At 41.9% G+C, this 22,005-nt stretch overlaps 2 protein-coding genes across 9 annotated transcripts in view; one reads left to right on the top strand and one right to left on the bottom strand.

Annotated features, from left to right (window-relative positions):
* The window catches only part of iqsec3b (IQ motif and Sec7 domain ArfGEF 3b), a 34,537-nt gene extending 20,598 nt beyond the window's left edge, over nucleotides 1-13,939 (top strand). Inside the window, exons 5-16 of one of the 5 annotated variants that reach the window (XM_027159261.2) lie at nucleotides 510-1,180; nucleotides 6,821-6,982; nucleotides 7,829-7,951; nucleotides 8,721-8,887; nucleotides 9,343-9,482; nucleotides 10,028-10,153; nucleotides 11,032-11,131; nucleotides 11,883-12,041; nucleotides 12,200-12,289; nucleotides 12,468-12,511; nucleotides 12,687-12,740; nucleotides 13,456-13,939. In XM_027159261.2, coding sequence (XP_027015062.2) covers nucleotides 510-1,180; nucleotides 6,821-6,982; nucleotides 7,829-7,951; nucleotides 8,721-8,887; nucleotides 9,343-9,482; nucleotides 10,028-10,153; nucleotides 11,032-11,131; nucleotides 11,883-12,041; nucleotides 12,200-12,289; nucleotides 12,468-12,511; nucleotides 12,687-12,740; nucleotides 13,456-13,863 — 2,244 coding nt within the window. In that variant the 3' untranslated portion in view covers nucleotides 13,864-13,939. Of the gene's footprint in view, nucleotides 1-509; nucleotides 1,181-6,820; nucleotides 6,983-7,828; nucleotides 7,952-8,720; nucleotides 8,888-9,342; nucleotides 9,483-10,027; nucleotides 10,154-11,031; nucleotides 11,132-11,882; nucleotides 12,047-12,199; nucleotides 12,290-12,467; nucleotides 12,514-12,686; nucleotides 12,741-13,455 lie in introns of those variants that run through there. The other 4 variants (XM_047822015.1, XM_047822016.1, XM_047822014.1 and 1 more) reach the window with 4 other exon arrangements.
* Nucleotides 13,940-19,573: 5,634 nt separating this feature from the next.
* Nucleotides 19,574-22,005, bottom strand: part of ptprq (protein tyrosine phosphatase receptor type Q) — a 61,533-nt gene continuing 59,101 nt past the window's right edge. For 3 of the 4 annotated variants that reach the window (XM_047822651.1, XM_047822649.1, XM_047822650.1), the window contains 2 exons: nucleotides 20,078-20,201; nucleotides 19,574-19,968 (listed from right to left, as the gene is read on the bottom strand). In XM_047822651.1, coding sequence (XP_047678607.1) covers nucleotides 19,931-19,968; nucleotides 20,078-20,201 — 162 coding nt within the window. In that variant the 3' untranslated portion in view covers nucleotides 19,574-19,930. The remainder of the gene's footprint in view (nucleotides 19,969-20,077; nucleotides 20,202-22,005) is intronic. The other variant, XM_047822652.1, reaches the window with a different exon arrangement.

The following is a 22,005-nucleotide window of genomic DNA, read 5'->3' as shown; positions in this document are numbered from 1 at the left end:
CGCCTGAACTAATAATTAGTCTGATCATATGTATACAATCAAATTTTTCACAAGCTCTCAAGAAAAAATCCGCGGGAGTGGGCGGGAGTGGACACAAACATCGCGGGTGCGGGCGGGAGTGGAACACGCAGCTTGCGGGCGCGGGCGGTCCTGGTCAGAAATTCAGCGGGAGCGGGCGGGTGCGGGTTTATAGAAACAGTCCCGCGCAGGGCTCTACTAACCTTCACTACAATGTGAGGCTTACGAATTCATGAGTGATTAATAACTACCTTAAGTACATGTTTATAGATGTTTGTTAATTTATTGATTAACACATAGAGGTGACCGCAGTTAAAGATGAATGATGGGATGAGATAAAGGGTTCTGAATGCAGGCTGTTAGTGGGGAATTGATCAAACCTCAGAACAAACTCACTAGGATTGGTGTGGAGAATCATTGGATTTGTCAATTTACTGCAAAATGTCTAATAATTCAATTTTCTTTTTTTTCTGTACTATTGTATATTTCAGGTGCAGTCCTTGGCCCGCTCTATAGATGAGGCCTTGAGCAGCTGGACTTCAGTACATGATGGGGATGGGGATGGGGATGGGGATGGGGATGGGGATGGGGCAGAGACTTCAGTGCCCAAGTCCCCTGGATCGGTCACAGAGGACCTGCTCATGGACCAGACCACCTTTCAGGAGGCCACGCAGGAAAACATTCCTCGTAGCGCCAGCAAGCTCATGATGGCTTTCAGAGACGTGACAGTACAAATCGACAACCACAACTTTCGCCTGTCCTCCTCTGTTCTCGAGTCTGTTTCTCTAGGCAACGGCATCTCCAAGGAAACTGCCACGGCACCGCAAGCAAGGGTGCAGAGTGGGGGTCAACATGAATCGTCAACCACGACTGAGGCTGAATTCCCAGCCCCGCCCCCTAGTGAGGAGATAGCGTCGGATCAGCGGCCCGCTAGTGATGAAGCGGAATCTGCCCGGTCGCGTTGGGAGAAGCCGCTGGCTAATCAGAGTGCGTCTGAGAACAGCTCTGAGCCAATCAGCAGCAGCAGCACATCCACCTCGGCGTGTGAGAACATGATCATATCCTTACCGCGCGCTCACTGCCCAGACACGCACTGTGGCACGCTCTCCACAGACGTAGCACGCAAGCGCCTGTACCGCATCGGACTCAACCTGTTCAACATGTGAGTAACAGACAGTTGTGAGAAGAAGGATTACATGAGTCTGTTTAAGTCTTTATACAATATCGTTCACTTTTATTTCTTACATTTCAGAAGAAAAAAACTACATTCTACTCACTACTCACTTTTCTCCACGATCATTACCGTTATAATGTGTCCATCTAAATACCTACCAAATAAAAACTTTAACTCACATTACATAAGACATAAAACCCATCGCCATAATCAGTTGAGCAGTTTGCACTCAAATTATGATACCGCTAGCTAACATTTAAGAGATTAGGAATAATACTAATGTTGTTAGTTAGCACTAGTGAATGATTTCCCTTGCTTCTTGGTCCTGTGTTGAAAGAGACCATTAGGAACTAATAAACAATGTAAGACAAGTGTAAAAAATTGTGCTTTAACTTAAGAAAAGATAAGATCTACTGCATGACCAGGGGGCACGGTAGCTTAGTGGTTATCATGTTCGCCTCACACCTCCAGGGTTGGGGGTTTGATTCCCACCTCCGCCTTGTGTGTGTGGAGTTTGCATGTTCTCCTCGTGCCTCTGGGGTTTCCTCCGGGTACTCCGGTTTCCTTCCCCGGTCCAAAGACATGCATGGTAGGTTGATTGGCATCTCTGGAAAATTGTCCTTAGTATGTGTGTGTGAGTGAATGAGAGTGTGTGTGTGCCCTGCGATGGGTTGGTGCTCCATCCAAGGTGTATCCTGCCTTGATGCCCGATGACGCCTTAGATTTATTTTAACAAGTCACTGTGCATGTGCTTGCGTGTTACACCACTGAGGGTCATTCTTAATAACTCAATGGCCAAATTATTTTTATGAATAATAGTTTAAGTATTTGGGGTCAACCGTCCAGTGTGAAGGGGAGTGAGGAAAAGAGGTGTAGAGGAGAAAACATGTGGGTTTGAGTGGGTGGAGAAAAGTGTCAGGAGTGTTGTGTGTGTGACAGAAGCGTGTCAGTTAGAATCAAAGGAAAAGTGTAGAAGACGGTAGTGAGAGCAGGGATTGAGACTGTAGCAGTGAGGAAAAGACATGAGGCAGTGATGGAGGTAGCAGAGATGAGGATGTTGTGGTTCTCTTTAGGAGTGATGAGGATGAACAGGATTAGGGACGAGGACATCAGAGGGACAGCTCAGGTTGGCTGTTTTGGGGACAAGGACAGAGAGACTAGATTGAGATGGTTTTATTAGTAGAAGGATGTTGGAGATGGAGCTGCAGGTAAGAGGTCAAGAGGAAGGACAGAGAGGAGATATATGGATGTGTTAAATGAGGACATGAAGGTGTAGAGGATGATGAGGATAGAGTTAGGTGGAAACTGATGATTCGTTAAGGCGAGCCTTAACGGGAAAAGACGCAACAAGAAGAATAATGCATTAAAGTAAAAACAGTGTTATACTGAGGTGTTTATTTTTTGCATAATGTCTTGCATTCATTTGGTCTGCAGTGACTAATCAATGACTACATTATTTGGTCTTTTTTATGAGAAAATGAATATTTGTTTGTTTCACACATCTCTCTATCCTCCCACTCAGAACATTTGTTTCTCAAAACATGAGCATGCAGGTTAATCACTTCTCTCTTATCTTAATCACGACATTATTATAAGCTACACCATGGAACACACACACACACACACACACACACACACACACACACACACACACACACACACACACACAGGCGTTGTATTGACATCACATCTTAGCACTCATGGTGTAACTCTAAAGACACAGCTTTGAATACGTTTCATGTGAGCATCTCTTAGGGTGCCATGGTAACCAGGTGAGGTCTTCAGTCAAAGGTCACATTCAGTTTTCAGGTAATCTTCCAGCATAAGGCTAAGTACTGTAGTACTGCACATGAATAACTGACTCATGCACTCAGCTGAAGTGGTGATTAATGTGCAAGTCTTGTGACACCTGACCGCAGTGGCCCCGGGTTTAGAAAGCTTTGGAGAGATGTGGAGACGTCTGTCGAACATCTCACCTGCCCTCAAATATCGACAGTTAGATGAAGAATGTTGTTGATGAGACGTGAATAGTTATAGTTCCGGTTTGTATGAAATTCCGGTTGAATTCCGGTTTTTTTGAAAAAAAACCCCATGGGATGTAGTCTAGGAAGCTGGCGTCTCTTTCTCAGGAAACTGTATCTTTTTTTTTAGAGCAGTCACATGACTGAAAATTCAATATGGCTGTCTGCATGGGAACATTAGCAAAAGCAAAATGGATTTAAAATAGAATAAACACTTATACACTCTGTCTGTCTGTAATGTACAGTTGTTATAATGTAGATTGCTGTTGCATTTAGACATAAATAATATAGACCTACATCGTTACTTGATGAATATCAACATGGCTAGCAAGCTAGCTAATATCTGTACGGCTCATGCTACTTATTACTACATATATCACACTACAACTATTTGGCTATTCTCTGAACTTGTTTGTCACATGACACGTCCACCAACTATGAATATTACTTTACTCTTTACTTTCTTGGTCGTGGCTTGGCGGACAAGGAGCTGGGTTACTGATCAGAACGTCTGGGTTCAAACCTCCAAACTGCCAAGCTATCAACACTGGACCCTTGACCCAGACATTCCTCATAGAAGTGACAGTGAAATTTAAAAGCAGGTTTCTTCAGTAATAATAATGGTTTGGATCGTGTGCATATTCACAATCGACTCAAAAAGGATGGAAAAGATCAAGAAATGCAATAAAAAAAAAATCGATTTGACTGGTTCTTACAGCTCATAACAGGAACTGAGGGTGGAGGTGTGGAGGACAGGATGCAGAGAGAGGCAGATGTTACTCAGCAGGCTCCATCTGCTGTCTGAGGGTTATTAGAGAACACTGTATTCGTATCCCAGATGATCCTCCAGCTGCGAAACCATTTATTTACACATGCTGAGTCTTACAGAAGTCTGCTGCTGGAATGATTTTGTCCTAGAAATATACGGAAAACAAATACAGGAATCTAAGTATATAAATGACTTTCCAGTACTGAGGGAAATAGTTATGCAATGGAGAAGGAGTGAAGGACTACAGGCTAGAGGTTTTCTCGGGTCTAAAAAAATGTACCCGATCCGAAGTGACCCAAATCACTTTTTACCCGAACCCGACGTGTTTTTTTTTTTAAGACAGACCCGACACGAGACAAACCCGTAAAAATTAGACCAGAGTCCGACCCGACCCGACCCCAATTTTTTTTTAACCCGACTTGACCCGAATGTTACTTTAGTGTAACTGCTACAGCGTGGATTCAAAATTGATTGACAGGTCTATTTCAGCGAAAATTAGCTTCACACGATGTCGCAAGCGGTCTTGGCAAACAGAGGAGAGGTTGGAAAAGGACTCGAGTCGAGGCACACACACGAGATACAGTAGTTCGGGTCCGTTCGTTAAAAACACATTCATTTTAAATTACCCGAGACCCGATGCCGCTATTATTATACCCGGCCCGTGTCCGAGGTGCACATGAAACTTTTAGACACGAACCCGCTCGGGTCTCGGGTCAGACCTCGGGTTTTTGGATCTAAGTGGACACGTGAGGACCTCTACTGCAGGCTCACTGTGTGACACCATTTTTGCCAGTAAATCTAACGATCAGAAAGATTGTAGTGATGTGTGAAACACACAGGGTGATTTAATGCTCAACATTGATTTCTCCCAGTCGTTGAGTTCTCTACGGCCAAACGTTAGATTATAGCAACCAACAGTTCTGCAAAATGAGGCAATAATCCCTTGTTGAGAGCTGCATTTAAGTCCATTTAAAAACTTTAGATTTAATGACTAGCCTCCTGCTACACAGTGTTCAGTGTCTGAGATGAGAATTAAAAATAGACACTGACACAATGTGGATATACAGTACAGTAAACCACTTGCGAATACACTCTTTTAAGACGCTCAATACCAGTTTGGTTTCTGCTTCAGACATTGCATCAGACATTGAGACTAAAAGGAAATGTAAATTCCATAGTAAAGCGATGAATGTGCTAATAAAATAGTATTATTATTATTATTATTATTATTATTATTATTATTATTATTATTATTATTATTATTATTATTATTATGTTCAGAAGAGTTTGAGGACAGGTTCATGTTGTGATGTAATATTGCTGAGGTGCCTTTAGATTTGAATGGGTTTCCCTTAATGAAAACGTGTGTAAAGAATACATTGTAAAAAAGAAAATGTGTAATTAAACATCTGAATGTTTTTTTATATTATATATTTTTCCAATATTGTGAAAATAGTGAAAATTTTTGTTCAGTGTGTTGAATTGCTTTATTATTGCTTTAGATTTATTTTGTATCGTCAGAGTCTGTTAGTGATTTATGTGCTATGATCAGGGTTGCCAGATTTGCGAGCTCAAAGCACACCTGTGAAAAATAGCTTTGTGAAATGGTCTTGTATTAATACACATTTTTATTATTAAAGTACAAAAACATCTACTCCATAGTTTAAAAGTAGTTCATCCTGAAACACGTCTACAAAACAACCCAGCGTCATTATCAAGGAAAATACAAGCTGTTTATAGTGAGTCAAACCTTCATCAATATGAACTGATTCTTTAGACTCCTAAATGGCTCAGAACTGATTTCTTAAATATCTAAACGGCTCTCTCCCATTTTTTCCCAATGTCTGAAATTGTTTGATTATCGCTTTAAAGAACTAATGAAATAATTGTTAGTCAAAATCAACAAGGCAGTACAAATCATCAGAAACTGTAAGGATCCCGGCAATGTTACTGTGTCTGCTGTGATTGTGCCTCATTATGAAGATCCTGATAACTGATTGCCTTCTATAATTTTCAAATGAAGCTCAGATGTTGAAAAAAAAGGTTTCAGAGGAAGAATTTAGGTCGACAGTGAAGATAAATTAATGAATAAATAACTGATGCCTTGATGACTAATTGAATAACGAATACTAATTGATTACATAGGGGGAACGGTGGCTTAGTGGTTAGCACGTTCGCCTCACACCTCCTGGATCGGGGTCGATTCCCGCCTCCGCCTTGTGTGTGCGGAGTTTGCATGTTCTCCCCATGCCTCGGGGGTTTCCTCCGGGTACTCCGGTTTCCTCCCCCAGTCCAAAGACATGCATGGTAGGTTGATTGGCATCTCTGGAAAATTGTCCGTAGTGTGTGAGTGTGTGAATGAGAGTGTGTGTGTGTGCCCTGTGATGGGTTGGCACTCCGTCCAGGGTGTATCCTGCCTCGATGCCCGATGACGCCTGAGATAGGCACAGGCTCCCCGTGACCAGAGAAGTTCGGATAAGCGGTAGAAAATGAATGAATGAATGAATTTATTACATGTGCAAAGAAGAAAGAAAGAAAAAGATATCTCATATACAGTATGTCAAGGTTCACATGGAAGACATATGACTAGTCCACATGGTCCTAATGTCCACCTGTTTTGGGAATCAGACAAAATGGCAACAGGTTAAATGTTAAATGCAGTGAAAGTGCAGTGATTTTTTTGTTTGTTTGTTTGTTTGTTTGTTTGTTTTGTTTGCTGTGATTGAATTTCAGTATTTTTTAGTGTCTTTTTCAGTGAATCTCCTACCACATACACACACAGGATTGTGGTGCTGAACTACACACTCAGCGCTATGACCCACTTTGCTCCGTGTGCAGAAACCCAGACAAAGGCATCCAGTTCCTGATCTCACGAGGTTTCATCCCTGACACGGCCATCGGCGTGGCTCACTTCCTGCTGCAGAGGAAGGGTTTAAGTCGGCAGATGATTGGAGAGTTTCTGGGCAACAGCAAGAGACAGTTCAACAGAGATGTTCTTGAGTGAGTCGATTGTTTATTTCTGAACTTTTTTTTTCAAAAAGTAGAATTATTAGAATAGAATTTTATTTCAGTAGAATTATTGGACAATGTTGAAGAGAAGCAGAGAATCTCGGCCATTGTCTTCCTTCGTTCTGTCACCTTCTCATTCTCTCTCATCTTATTTTTCACTTTTTCTTCTATTTTCTTCATTCTTTCAACTTGCTGTTTCCTTTTCCTCCCTCCCTCCCTTCCTTCCTTCCTTCCTTCCTCCCTCCCTCCCTCCCTTCCTTCCTTCCTTCCTTCCTTCCTTCCTTCCTTCCGTCCTCCCTTCCTTCCTTCCTTTCTCCATCCCTTCCTTCCTTCCTTCCTTCCTTCCTTCCTTCCTTCCTTTCTCCATCCCTCCCTTCCTTCCTTCCTTCCTTCCTTCTTTCTTCCTTCCTTCTTTCTTTCTTTCTTTCTTTCTTTCTTTCTTTCTTTCTTTCTTTCTTTCTTTCTTTCTTTCCTTTTCTTCTTCTTTCTTTCTTGTCACTTTTCTTTCTTTTCTTTCACACTTCTCTATTTCTCTTTTCTGTCCTTTAAATCCTGTCCTTCTTCTTCATTTATATAATATTCCTGTCTTTCTTTCTGTCTTTCTTTTCTTCTTTCTGTCTGTAATTGCTCAGCCATTTTTCGTTACTTTTTCGTCATTTGCGTCTTTACGTCAGCGTCAGTAAATAAACGGTTTCCGAAGACGACGTAGGCGGTTTATAGACTTTATAAACTTTATCGACTCTGGGTCTAAAGCTTCACTGACTTTTCCTGCAGGCTTTATTTATGATGAAAACTATAAAAGCACATATATTACATCTCTCATCGTCTGTCTCTCAGCTGTGTGGTGGATGAGATGGATTTCTCCATGCTGGAGCTGGACGAGGCTCTCCGGAAGTTTCAGGCTCATGTGCGCGTACAGGGAGAAGCTCAGAAGGTGGAGAGGCTCATTGAAGCTTTCAGGTGAGAAGCTCTCACAAACACATCTAAAGGAAATAAGTACAATAGAACCACCCGATGTTATAGGAAAAGAGCTACTAATACCAAGCAGCAGCGTGTCCTGTTCTGTTAAATCACAACAAAATACCAGAATTTTCGTTTATTAAAGAACAACCCATCATATTTTTTGTCCATTTTTAGTTACATTTAATGATGTGGAACATGTCAGTTACTGTGCTGTCACTTCCAGCCTAACAGCCATCAACTTCTTCCTCTTTCTCTTGAGGTTAATAACACAGCGTGAAGATTTTTTTGAGATGGAGAGACATGACAAAGCATTAGTCTGGTCTCATTTCTGTCCAGGGAGCTTAATTTCTGAAAATCCTGAACACTAAAAAAAGACTCTAATACTATAAATTTATAATGAGTGCATATAAAAAAGTTGTGACTTCTCAAGCATGACATTGCTTAGTTGTGTGTGTGTGTGTGTGTGTGTGTGTGTGTGTGTGTGTGTGTGTGTGTGTGTGTGTGTGTGTGTGTGTGTGTGTGTGTTGAAGAATTAAAGTCCTCTGAGGGCTATTGTGTGAAGCAGAAAGCCTTAATGGAAAAAAAATTATGAAACACAAAGCCCGAGGCATGAGACAGACTAAGTGCACCATCGCTGCTCTTCACTCTTGTTTCTTTTTTTTCTGCTCTCTCATCTGTCTTTGTCTTACCTTCTGTCATGCACTCATTTTTCCTTTCATCTCTCTCTCTCTCTCTCTTTCTCTCTCCCTCTCTCTCTCTCTCTCAGTCAGAGGTACTGTATGTGTAACCCTGATGTGGTGCAGCAGTTCCACAACCCTGACACCATCTTCATCCTGGCCTTCGCCATCGTCCTGCTCAACACCGACATGTACAGCCCTAACATCAAACCCGAGCGCAAGATGCTCCTCGAGGACTTTATACGCAACCTCCGAGGTGATTATTTTTCATTCACCGCCATTAAAGGGGCAGTCTGTAATATTTTTAAAAATGTGCCTTATCATATTACCATGTAATAAATCTAGCCATTTTAATAAATAATTTCTCGCTTTTGTTATTTGCATAATTTTCCGACCCTGAAATAAGCTCCACCTCTAGACAGAACTAAGCTGCTTAACCCCACCCCTTTTCCTTAAAGTCATAAAAGTCATTCGATTTAAACAAGCAAACATAAAGAATGTTAAATTAAATTAAAGCTACAACAAGGATAATGAGATACTTACTGTACATTGTAGATGAATTTGGCTGAGACTTTGGTTCGGAGGCCATTGTTTTTTTTTCTTCGGCTTCAAATATGATGCTTTGATGGTCCCAGGTTTTTGTGGTGCACTGTGGGATTTTTTTTGGTAGCGAAAGTTTCAATAATCCCTACTTTACTCTGGTTCTTTCAGGGGTGGATGACGGTGCTGATATTCCACGGGAGATGGTGGCTGGCATATACGAGCGCATCCAACAGCGCGAGCTTCGCTCCAACGAGGACCATGTGACCTACGTCACCAGGGTGGAGCAGAGCATTCAGGGAATGAAGACGGTAAGTCTACCATTCAATCAGGAGCAGAATACTGACCCATGTGACCCATCACAGCATTACTCACACATTATAAATATCATGCATCTTGGTTAAGTTTATATTACTTCAACCGTAACCCTATTATCAATATCGATTCATTATATTAACCTTCATGTTTCCGAGCTCAAAGGTCATGAATATACATGAAATTGATTATTTCTGTTCCAGAGCCGGGAATAAAAAAAATTGCACGTCAATAGAAACGTTTAGAAACTCGTTTTATGTTACGAGTTGCATCTTTAAGTGTTAAATAACAAACAATAGACAAAATCTAAATAAATGTAGGCTTTCTCAGTGGCCAGTGTACTACAGTACATTCATGGATTTTCTTTAATGAATGAGAGAGACTGAGAAAGACAGAGAAGATAAGTGACTTATTAAAGTCTCAAGGTGACGTGAACACAGCAGCACAGCGTCCAGTGCATTTCATGATTGACACGTCTCAAAACCGAACTTGACGTATGCACTCTGAAGTGTTTCTTCGTATCTCTCTTTGTCTCTCTCAGATCCTGTCCATGCCTCATCGGAGGCTGGTGTGCTGCAGTCGTCTTTATGAAGTCAGCGACGTGAACAAGCCACAAAAACAAGCATCCCATCAGAGAGAGGTGTTCCTGTTCAATGACCTCATTGTGGTGAGTCGCTCTGTTTTATACACACAAATATTATTGATATGTTTATTAATGTAACGCTACATTTAAATCTAAAAATAAAACATTTACACTTTTAATATTATTAAAGGGGGGGACATGGTGGCTTAGTGGTAGCACCTTCGCCTCACACCTCCAGGGTTGGGGGTTCGATCCCGCCTCCGCCTTGTGTGTGTGTGGAGTTTGCATGTTCTCCTTGTACCTCGGGGGTTTCCTCCGGGTACTCCGGTTTCCTCCCCCGGTCCAAAGACATTCATGGTAGGTTGATTGGCATCTCTGGAAAATTGTCCGTGGTGTGTGAGTGAATGAGAGTGTGTGTGTGCCCTGTGATGGGTTGCCAGGGTGTATTCTGCCTCGATGCCCGATGACGTCTGAGATGTTCAGATAAGCGGTAGAAAATGAATGAATGAATGAATATTATTAATTTGGAAAATTAAAAAAATATATATTTTCCTCACAATTTCCAGTGGTCCAGGTCTCATGGGTATGTATGTTTCCCAGTAAGATAATAAAACATGCTCACGTAATACACTGCCCAAAAAAACCCAGCACGTATTAACATTTTTGGTTAAATGTCAAGAAAAGGGCGCAAGTTAAATCATCTAGAATTGGGACGTCTAAGGAATAGGTGTTTGCTGTACTGAGAAATGTTTGTGACCTTTTTATTTAAAAAAAACATCTAGTCGAGTACAGGTCACTCTAATAGACACTGCAGCACACAATAAATACATTAACTGTGTTAGGGTTGACTTACACTGTCTTATATATTGTATAACTGTAAGAAGGTATTCTTTGCACACATCCATATGTACACACTGAGTTACGTACGGTTGCATGGATTAAACGTGTGTTCTCTGTGTTAGATCCTGAAGCTGTGTCCCAAGAAGAAGGGTGTAGCAACATACGTGTTCTGTAAAGCGCTGGGTCTGCTGGGGATGCAGTTCTACATGTTTGAAAATGAGTGTAAGCGCATAGATTTATACACAGTCCTGGTCTGTAGTCATGAAAATTCTCAGTGAAAAGCGTTTCTTCTAGTATTTCTGTTTCTGTGCTGCTGTAACAGAGAAAATTCCCCATTCCCCAATTATATTATCTTATCTTATCTTATCTTATCTCATCTTATCTCATCTTATATGATCTTATCTTGTCTTATCTTATATTATCTTATCTTATCTTATCTTATCTCATCTTATCTAATCTTATATGATCTTATCTTGTCTTATCTTATATTATCTTATCTCATCTTATCTCATCTCATCTTATCTTATCGTATCGTATCTCACCTTATCTTATCTTATCTTATCTTATGGTATCTCATCTTATCGTATCTCATTTTATCTTATCTCATCTTATCTTATCTCATCTTATATTATCTCATCTCATCTTATATTATCTTATCTCATCTCATCTTATATTATCTTATCTTATCTCATCTTATCTCATCTTATATTATCTCATCTGATCTTATCTCATCTTATATTATCTTATCTTATCTTATCTTATCTCATCTCATCTTATCTTATCTTATCTTATATAATCTTATCTCTTCTCATCTCATCTTATCTTATATTATCTTCGTGATGAAATTATACGAAAATTCTTAGAAATGTGAGCGTTTCGTATTACGAAGATGCGAGTAAAGATAAAAGTAGAAGAAAAATAGAAGAAGTCTAATACAATATCTATTCATATCAGTGTGTGCTTTGTCTTACAGATTACCCTCACGGTATTACCATCTTATCTCCGTTCTCATCGGAGAAGAAGCAGGTGGTGAATTTCTGCTCGCAGAATTTGGAGGAACTGCTGAAGTTTGTGGAGGATCTGAGGGAGAGCATCACCGAGGTGGCTGAGATGGAACAGATCCGTATCGAATGTAATGTCAGTTACTTGAAGTGTTATTTGTAAAGCATATACTCACAGAAAAGTTTCTGTCATGACTGATGTGTGTGTGTGTGTGTGTGTGTGTGTGTGTGTGTGTGTGTGTGTGTGTGTGTGTGTGTGTGTGTGTGTGTGTGTGTGTGTGTTCTTCAGGGGAATTAGAGAGGCAGCAGACGGTGAGAACACCTGCTCAGAACAATGGCGGCCAACTGGAGATGCATTCAAGACCAATATCTCCTGCAGGTACACTAAGACACACACACACACACACACACACACACACACACACACACACACACACACACACACACACACACACACACACACACACACACACACACACACACACACACACACAGAGAGAATCTGACAGACTATCCTGACAAAGACCTGATCACACAGTAATATTTGTGATTTGCAGGAGACCATGATTTCTTCGACAAGACTGGAAGCAATGCAGTGGAGGTTTGTATCGACTTCAGAATGTTTGTCTGCGTCTTTGCTATCAGCATGTAATCCTATAGATGTTATAAAGTTTATTTAGCTCCCATTTTCCCCAAACTTTACCCAAGCTCCTCAACCCCCGTTGAATTCTGGCCTCAAAACCCTGTGTGTCCTTCACTGTATTTTATAATTATAGAGACACCAGGCCCTCGGTGTCCCGTCCCCAGTCAAACACCAGCAACACTACCAGGTACCACTGCAAGCATTTCCAGACTGCAGCCCACTCCCAATACCCCATGCTTACACTCCTTACCCCTAACCCCTACTACAAGTTTGGATATGTAGATTAGATCGGATGTGCTTTAACCCTCATGTTCTGTACTTATATCCTGGACATTCCAATGTCTCAGGCCTTTTGCTTTTATAGACAGAACATAATAACATTATACTACGTGATAGGGGTAAATACTGGGGTACATAGAGTCATTTGCTGCACGATCTCTTAACCAAAACTAATTAATTTTGTGATTAGTAAACATCAAGCTCTAGATTAGCTCCGCCCTCATTTCATTTGAGACGAGGGACGGTTAGATGTCAGATATTCTAATAACTATACCAGTTTTCTAACTGTACGTTACTTAAAACGTAACGTTTCTTTCATCACCTTAAGGAAAGTTTAAATGACTAAACATTTTGTGCTACGCAGAACATCAGGGTTAAATCGATCATTTGTAGAGGTTCATTGTTGTAACAGATTGGTTAAGTGTTTAAGGGGTGGCAATAATTCAGGAGGGATGTGATAGCTGCAGGACGTCCCAGCACACTGAACGTCACGTCAGAGTGTGTGTGTGCTCCTGCATGCTCCGTGGTGCGGCCTTATTGTCTCGTCCACACCGGAGGGCCGCCCGAGCACCACAGGCCAGGCTGATAACGCTTCCTCCTGCTTCTGGCTGTTCCTAAACTAGGTGTCAATTCACCACAGGCTCAGAACGTACCAGGTCAGCACTCCGCCGGCTCCGCCCACTTCTCAGCCTCAGCTGGCCATCATGCCTAGCCCCGCTCCCAGCTCTGCCCTGAACATCTCCCCTGACACGCTGGTCCAGTGCCAGCAGATCGACAAGGTGATCGTCGTGGACTCGGCAGGCCGCGGACATATAGAGACGTTCCTAAGCCAAAACCCAGGACAACGTTTAATCCAGTCAGCTGTCTCCACTCCGACCCGCACGAGGGAAGGCGGAGCAAAGCAGCCGCCCCTTCCACCTCCACCGCCTCCTTATCACCACAAACACCAGTTCTGCCCTCCAACTCCACCTCCTCCACAACACCTGCTCAGTCAGCGTAGGTATTCAAGTGGGACACGCAGTCTAGTCTGAGCACACACACACACACACACACACACACACACACACACACACACACACACACACACACACACACACACACACACACTTATATTCAAGTGTTTCAGTTCCCATCGTACCTTTTCTATTCAAATCCACATAACCACAGACACAGTAATATATTCTTTTCTTTCTGACAAAACACACACAAACACACACCTTTTATACTCCAACACCTGCTCAGTCCTGTATAAATAATCACGTCTCACAGTCGGGGCTTCGTGTCCTCTAAATGAGTATTTTAGATACAGAGTAGCTAGTTTTGTCAGATCTTCTTTTCCCTGTAATTTTATCTCTTTAAAGGTTTATAGAGCAATTTCCACAGAGTTGCAACGTTAGCATCAGACTTTCTTACGACCTGTAACGTACGGCGTTATGACATTAGCGGTGTTGCTGTTAGACCCATGGTTCAGGACTGTAAAACATGGCTTAGATTAGAGTTACACAACAGGTGAACATGTGCTCATGATCTATAGTGTTTTATTAAACAGGGTGTCCATAGGATCTTACTACTGAAAAGCACTGATAAATAAACACTCTACAGTTTACTCCATTCTTTCCTTCAAACTCATCATTTTAAAATATATATATATATATATATTTCTTTTTTCAGTGGAACGAAGTGATGTGCAAACACTTCCTCTTGCTCAGTGCTAAATATTATTGCTCTGAGCTGCAGGATGAATAAAATTAATAAAATAACAGTGATTTTTTATTTTATTTTTTTTTTTTGTCAAATTCCTGCCCCTTCTGTTTAGGAAAATTTATCCACAGATTTAAGGCTGAACTGACAGAGCGTTCATCTTCTGTACTTGAAGCTGAGGCTAATTTAATCAATAACTAGTTCAGGGGCGGCCAACCCGTGTCTCCTGGGCCGCATGCGGCTCTTACGTTCATACCGACGTTTGTGTTCGTGTCTTTTTAATATGCGTGTTCGCTTCGCTTGAGTTCAATACGGTATTTTCCATATTGAAAATACCTCAAAGTTTCCCAGTAGGAGCAAGATTATTTGAGTAAACAATTTGTGTCAAGATTGCTCTCAAAATGGCAGGGGAAAAAAAGGTGATGTTCAAGTGTGCCCATGGGTATAATGTGGCTCTTTGCGGTAACACAGTAAAAAATGTGTCTCTTGGTCTCTGGGGGTTTTTACCCCTGGTCACTTCATGCGTTTTCTGTGATCAGATAGCTATCCGATAAAAAGACCAGGTCTAAATGCCCTCCGAAACATTTTAGAGACGGATATAAATCTGATGGTTCGAACCCCTTCAGGAGGTGGTCTGGGACGCGTTTCAGATGAAACTGGACAGGTGTAAAGGCTTGTGGTTGTTCAAGCCACATACGTCAGCGCTATACTCCTCCCAAACGGAAGTATGCAACGAAAATGCAGCAAACAGTAGATGCTGTTTTTTGTAGCAATCACATACACCAAAGCGTGTTCCATTTCAATTAGACAGGAAATGAGGTAAAATATATTAGCATTTTGGGTGGGAGCAGAAAGATCGGATCGATATCCGATTCTCCAAGACGCATTTATGTGGCCTGATGTAAATGGAACAGTTTTAACAAATCGGATAGCTATCGGATCAGAGAGAACACATGAAGTGACCGGGTGTAAAAAAGCCCTCTGACTGGTTGGCCTCCCCTGAACTAGATCTTTAAAAGTTTCTCAGATTAAGCTGGTGTCTCCTCTGATGTCTTCTGTAGCTACAGTAAAAGTATTTGAAGCTACAAATACTTTTACTATTTCTGTTTTTAATATTGACCTTAAATTGTATTCTATAGTTCCAAAGCATATATATTATATTTTTAATATTATTAGATAACAGAAATATCACATTTCTAAAAATCATAATTGAAGACAAAGATCACAAACAGATTTGTTCATAACAGAGACACATCTCTGCTTTAGGAAAACCCCAAGCTTCAGCTGCTCAACTTCTGAATCGTCTGTAGTTATGTCTGAGGTCTGAATATCGATTAGTCTTATTTTACACACGAAGCAGCCATGAAAAGGTCTTTTAAAGCATTCAGGTTCCTGTAGATACCCTGATTAAGGCACATTTATATGGACAAACTACCTGCAGTGTTTCATTACAGAGCTTTACTTTAATTCATGAGACACTGAATGTTTCGAGATGTTTTTGTTCCCATTCAAGCAGGAACAAAGTGCCCAGGCTACGTTACAGCAGTTTATGCTAACAGCTGTAATAATACATTCCATGGGGTAACTCAGCATCTGTGTATAATATACATGCTCACCTTTTATAGCCCTAACATCTGCTTGGCCCTGGAAGGTATCCAGATGTTATCCTTCTAGTGGTGGTTTCTTTAGGGTGCCTGTGTAGTGTTTTACCGTGACTGGGTGTGTGATCTCATTTTGCTTTTCCTCTTGGGTTCCTGAGATGATATAAATGTGACTTCCTATGAATCCTGTGCATAAATAAATAGCATGACATAGAAACATTGTACAGTGAGAAAAGAATTTTATGAAGAGTAATCCATGTTCATAACGACATTGTGCGTATCACATATTTATACTAACTGGTATTAGCCATTATAAGTACTTATAGTGATAACATATAGTTACAAATAATAACAGTACTGCAGGTAAAAGTGAGGCCTTAAACATTACATAAACTACAACAAAATTTTAACTTCATCACCTTGAATTATTTGTGTAAAAAAAAAATTGCATTCAGAGTGCCAGCGATGCAGAGTTCAGTCTTCATATCCATAATGTGGTCATAACCTGACGATACAGGTGTGTTGTTGTGGGTATTTTTTTGAAATAACATACTGATGAAACTATAAGTACTTATGATGAGCCACTGGCTCATGTCTTTCATTAGACAGCATCATAACAAACTGCATTTATTTATTTATTTTTTTATTTATTTTTTTATTTATTTATTTATTTTTAGGGGGCATTGTGGCTTAGTGGTAGCACGTTCGCCTCACACCTCCAGGGTTGGGGGTTCGATTCCCACCTCCGCCTTGTGTGTGTGGAGTTTGCATGTTCTCCCCGTGCCTCGGGGGTTTCCTCCGGGTACTCCGGTTTCCTCCCCCGGCCCAAAGACATGCATGGAAGGTTGATTGGCATCTCTGGAAAATTGTCCGTAGTGTGTGAGTGTGTGAGTGAATGAGAGTGTGTGAGTGCCCTGCGATGGGTTGGCACTCCGCCCAGGGTGTATCCTGCCTCGATGCCCGATGAGTCCTGAGATAGGCACAGGCTCCCCGTGACCCGAGGTAGTTAGGATAAGCGGTAGAAAAAGAATGAATGTATTTATTTTGATTTTTTTGCACCCAGGATTCATAGGGGGTGCCAATACTTTTCCTTTCACCACTGAAAATAGTTTTGTGTTTGAATTTCCTCGTGCTCTTTAACATTATTGTTTGCTGTACTGCATGTCATATAAGAGTTGCCTATGAACATGAATATGCATAGATCTATAACAGGCACATGATTCAACCGAGACTACAGAAGTATATTTTAGATTCTTTCAAATATGTTTTCGGTTTAACTGGAGTTCAGGATTCAGGGGTTGTTTCACTAATGAGGATTAAGTATGTATTATGTAGAATTATTCTTTGCCAGTTGCATATTTTGTCTATTGTATAGCAGGAGATTAGCAATGATGTCATCCTGTGTGTGTCAGCACAGAAATATAAAGGAAGTGAGAGTATTTATTACGACGGGTTTATGGATGAGAAAGCTTTCTGTGAAGTTTTCCGGAATGGGAATAAAATTGATCTGATATCACATTGGCTGCTGTGTTCTGTGTGTGGGGATTAATAAAACAAACAAACAAACAAACAAACAAACAAATGTTGGATGTAACCATGGCTGAATTCTGGAGAAAACAAATATTTATTTAGTAATTTCTTGAACCAGATGATGTTTTTATGTATGAAACCCATCGGTTTATGGAGCCAATTCAAAACCATCGGTCTGCAGAAAGACGTCTAAAACGTTGCTAGCTAAATATTTTCTTTGTTTGGTAGCTAAACAGAAATAAATCTTATTACTTCAGTTTGTAATCAGACACCAACTTTTACACTGACTGTAACACCATTATGTCATAAAAACATAGGAGAGGGTTTACACACGAGAGAGAACGACTGACTGACGTTTACCTCAGGTGATGAGACGGAGACGGCGATGATGATGAGCGTTAGCATGAAATTCTGACTGTAAACATCAGGTGACATTTGGAATGGATTCTGCCACTGAGTTTCTCTGTCTGAATAAAGTTGGTGTGGATGCCTCCTCCACTCCACTCTCCTCCACTCTCCTCCACTCTCCTCCACTCCACTCTCCTCCACTCTCCTCCACTCTCCTCCACTCCACTCTCCTCCACTCTCCTCCACTCCACTCTCCTCCATCCCACTCCCCTCTCCTCCACTCCATTCCCTCCCCTCTCCTCCACTCTTCTCCACTCCACTCCACTTCCCTCCCCTCTATTCCACTCTACTCTCCTCCACTCCACTCTCATCCACTCCAATCTTTTCCAGTCTCCTCCACTCCACTCCACTTTCCTCCACTCTCCTCCACTCCACTCTCCTCCACTCTCCTCCACTCTCCTCCACTCCACTCTCCTCCACTCCACTCTCCTCCACTCTCCTCCACTCCACTCTCCTCCACTCTCCTCCACTCTCCTCCACTCCACTCTCCTCCACTCCACTCTCCTCCACTCTCCTCCACTCCACTCTCCTCCACTCTCCTCCACTCCACTCTCCTCCACTCTCCTCCACTCTACTCACCTCCACTCTCCTCCACTCCACTCTCCTCCATCCCACTCCCCTCTCCTCCACTCCACTCCATTCCCTCCCCTCTCCTCCACTCTTCTCCACTCCACTCCACTTCCCTCCCCTCTATTCCACTCTACTCTCCTCCACTCCACTCTCCTCCATCCCACTCCCCTCTCCTCCACTCCATTCCCTCCCCTCTCCTCCACTCTTCTCCACTCCACTCCACTTCCCTCCCCTCTATTCCACTCTACTCTCCTCCACTCCACTCTCATCCACTCCAATCTTTTCCAGTCTCCTCCACTCCATTCTACTCTCATCCACGCTCTTCCACTCCACTTCCCTCCCCTCTATTCCACTCCACTGTCCTCCACTCTCCTTCAATGCACTCTCCTCCACTCTCCTCTACACCACTCCACTTCCCTCCCCTCTATTCCCCTCCACTCCCCTCCCCTCCACTTCCCTTCACTCCAGGCTTCTGGATTAAACAGTTCCCACAGTGCAGTGAGGAGCCTGAGGTTGAGGAACCTTTAACCCTCTGATCTTCAGCTCTGTAGTGTAGTGTGTTTTACTGCAACTCTCACACACAGTCTCTCAAATCTGTCCTGACCTGAACAAACTGCAATAAAGTACGAGAGCCAGAGGGAAATAACACACTGCTCAAAATAGCGTTCTGTTCTCACCTAACAGACTCTTCTTTCTTTCTAGAAGAGTTTTTCTTTCTCTTTCAGGTTTCCTTAAGAGTTTATAAAACAGAGAGAAACTAATTTAGAACATCAAAGTTTCTTTCTTTCTTTCTTTCTTTCTTTCTTTCTTTCTTTCTTTCTTTCTTTCTTTCTTCTGAAAGAGAGAGTATGTGTCTATGTGTGTTTTCATTAATTGACACTGCAAAATTCAGACAAAAACATTTATTTCAAATCTCAAATACTGTTTCAGCTGAAAATATACACTCACAAATATCCTGTATATTTATAGCTCCTGATATAAACATTCGTTTGGCGTAACGATTTATGAAAAAAAAAATAGTGTAAATTATGAATCAATTATAAATATTATAATTCTATATATATATATTTGTTTACATTTTTACACCTTATACAATATTTAAATTTTTATAATGTTTTTCAAGTTCGATAGACAAAAGGAGATTCAGATTTTTGAAAAGAAAAAGTTTAGAAAGAAAAAAACGTAAGTCCCTGGTGTTTGCTCGGTGTTTGGCCGCAGTGGCCCGGTGGTCCTCACTCAGGGCCTTAAGCCAAGCCATCACAGACGTAATGCATAAAACTCCCCACTTTTACATTGTTGTCTCTTCCCACTCCAACTCAACATCACCTGAAAAAAACAAAACGATGTTTGTTCAAATAAGGGATTTACTAAACGAGACAAACTGCAGCATGTGTTTGCTTTACGTAACACTTCTATTTCTGTGACTGTATTTTACCTTCCATAGCATCCAGCGAGTCCATTTTCTCCAACGCAGAATAGTTAACGAACCAGATGGACTGACTGTTGCCTTTGCTGGTCAACAGATCCAGAGTGCTCTGATACAGGAACATGTACTGAGCCTGTGGAACAAAGAGTGTGACAGAGTGTGTGTTGTTGAGGGAGTGTGTATGAGAGAGAGTGTGTGTGTTTTTGTGGGTGTATGAGAGTGTGTGTGTGTGTGGGTGTGTATGTGTATGAGGAAGTGTGCATGAGTGTGTGTGTTATTGAGAGAGTGTGTATGAGAGAGAGAGAGAGAGAGAGAGAGAGAGAGAGAGAGTGTGTGTGTTAATGAGAGAGTGTATGAGAGTGTGTATGAGTGTGTGTGTCTGTGTGTGTGTCTGTGTGTGTATGAGGGAGTGTGTATGAGAGTGTGTATGTATGTGTGTGTGTGAGGAAGTGTGTATGAGTGTGTATGAGAGTGTGTATGTATGTGTGTGTGTGTGTGTGTGTGTGTGTGTGTGTGTGTGTGTGTGTGTGTGTGTGTGTGTGTGTGAGGACGTGTGTATGAGTGTGTATGAGAGTGTGTGTGTTATTGAGAGAGTGTGTGTGTTATTGAGGGAGTGTGTATGAGAGTGTGTGTGTTAATGAGGGAGTGTGTATGAGAGTGTGTGTGTGTGTGTATGAGGGAGTGTGTATGAGAGTGTGTGTGTGTTAATGAGGGAGTGTGTATGAGAGTGTGTGTGTTAATGAGGGAGTGTGTATGAGAGTGTGTGTGTGTGTGTATGAGGGAGTGTGTATGAGAGTGTGTGTGTGTTAATGAGGGAGTGTGTATGAGAGTGTGTGTGTATGAGGGAGTGTGTACGAGAGTGTGTGTGTGTATGAGGGAGTGTGTATGAGAGTGTGTGTGTGTGTATGAGGGAGTGTGTATGAGAGTGTGTGTGTGTATGAGGGAGTGTGTATGAGAGTGTGTGTGTGAATGAGGGAGTGTGTATGAGAGTGTGTGTGTATGAGGGAGTGTGTACGAGAGTGTGTGTGTGTATGAGGGAGTGTGTATGAGAGTGTGTGTGTGTTTGAGTGAGTGTGTTTGAGAGTGTGTGTGTGTATGAGGGAGTGTGTTTGAGAGTGTGTGTGTGTGTATGAGGGAGTGTGTATGAGAGTGTGTGTGTGTGTATGAGGGAGTGTGTATGAGAGTGTGTGTGTATGAGGGAGTGTGTATGAGAGTGTGTGTGTGTATGAGGGAGTGTGTATGAGAGTGTGTGTGTGTGTGTATGAGGGAGTGTGTATGAGAGTGTGTGTGTGTATGAGGGAGTGTGTATGAGAGTGTGTGTGTTAATGAGGGAGTGTGTATGAGAGTGTGTGTGTGTGTGTATGAGGGAGTGTGTATGAGAGTGTGTGTGTGTATGAGGGAGTGTATATGAGTGTGTGTGTGTATGAGAGTGTGTATGAGAGTGTGTGTGTGTATGAGAGTGTGTATGAGAGTGTGTGTGTATGAGGGAGTGTGTATGAGAGTGTGTGTGTGTATGAGGGAGTGTGTATGAGAGTGTGTGTGTGTATGAGGGAGTGTGTACGAGAGTGTGTGTGTGTATGAGGGAGTGGGTACGAGAGTGTGTGTGTGTATGAGGGAGTGTGTTTGAGAGTGTGTGTGTATGAGAGTGTGTATGAGAGTGTGTGTGTGTGTATGAGGGAGTGTGTATGAGAGTGTGTGTGTGTGTGTGTGTGTGTGTGTATGAGGGAGTGTGTATGAGAGTGTGTGTGTGTATGAGGGAGTGTGTATGAGAGTGTGTGTGTGAATGAGGGAGTGTGTATGAGAGTGTGTGTGTATGAGGGAGTGTGTACGAGAGTGTGTGTGTGTATGAGGGAGTGTGTATGAGAGTGTGTGTGTGTGTATGAGGGAGTGTGTATGAGAGTGTGTGTGTGTATGAGGGAGTGTGTATGAGAGTGTGT

The sequence above is a fragment of the Tachysurus fulvidraco genome, chromosome 13 (genome assembly GCF_022655615.1).
Source record: "Tachysurus fulvidraco isolate hzauxx_2018 chromosome 13, HZAU_PFXX_2.0, whole genome shotgun sequence".
NCBI lineage: Eukaryota > Metazoa > Chordata > Actinopteri > Siluriformes > Bagridae > Tachysurus > Tachysurus fulvidraco.
Note: the sequence above shows the minus strand (reverse complement) of the source record. Positions and strands in the feature narration are given on the sequence as shown.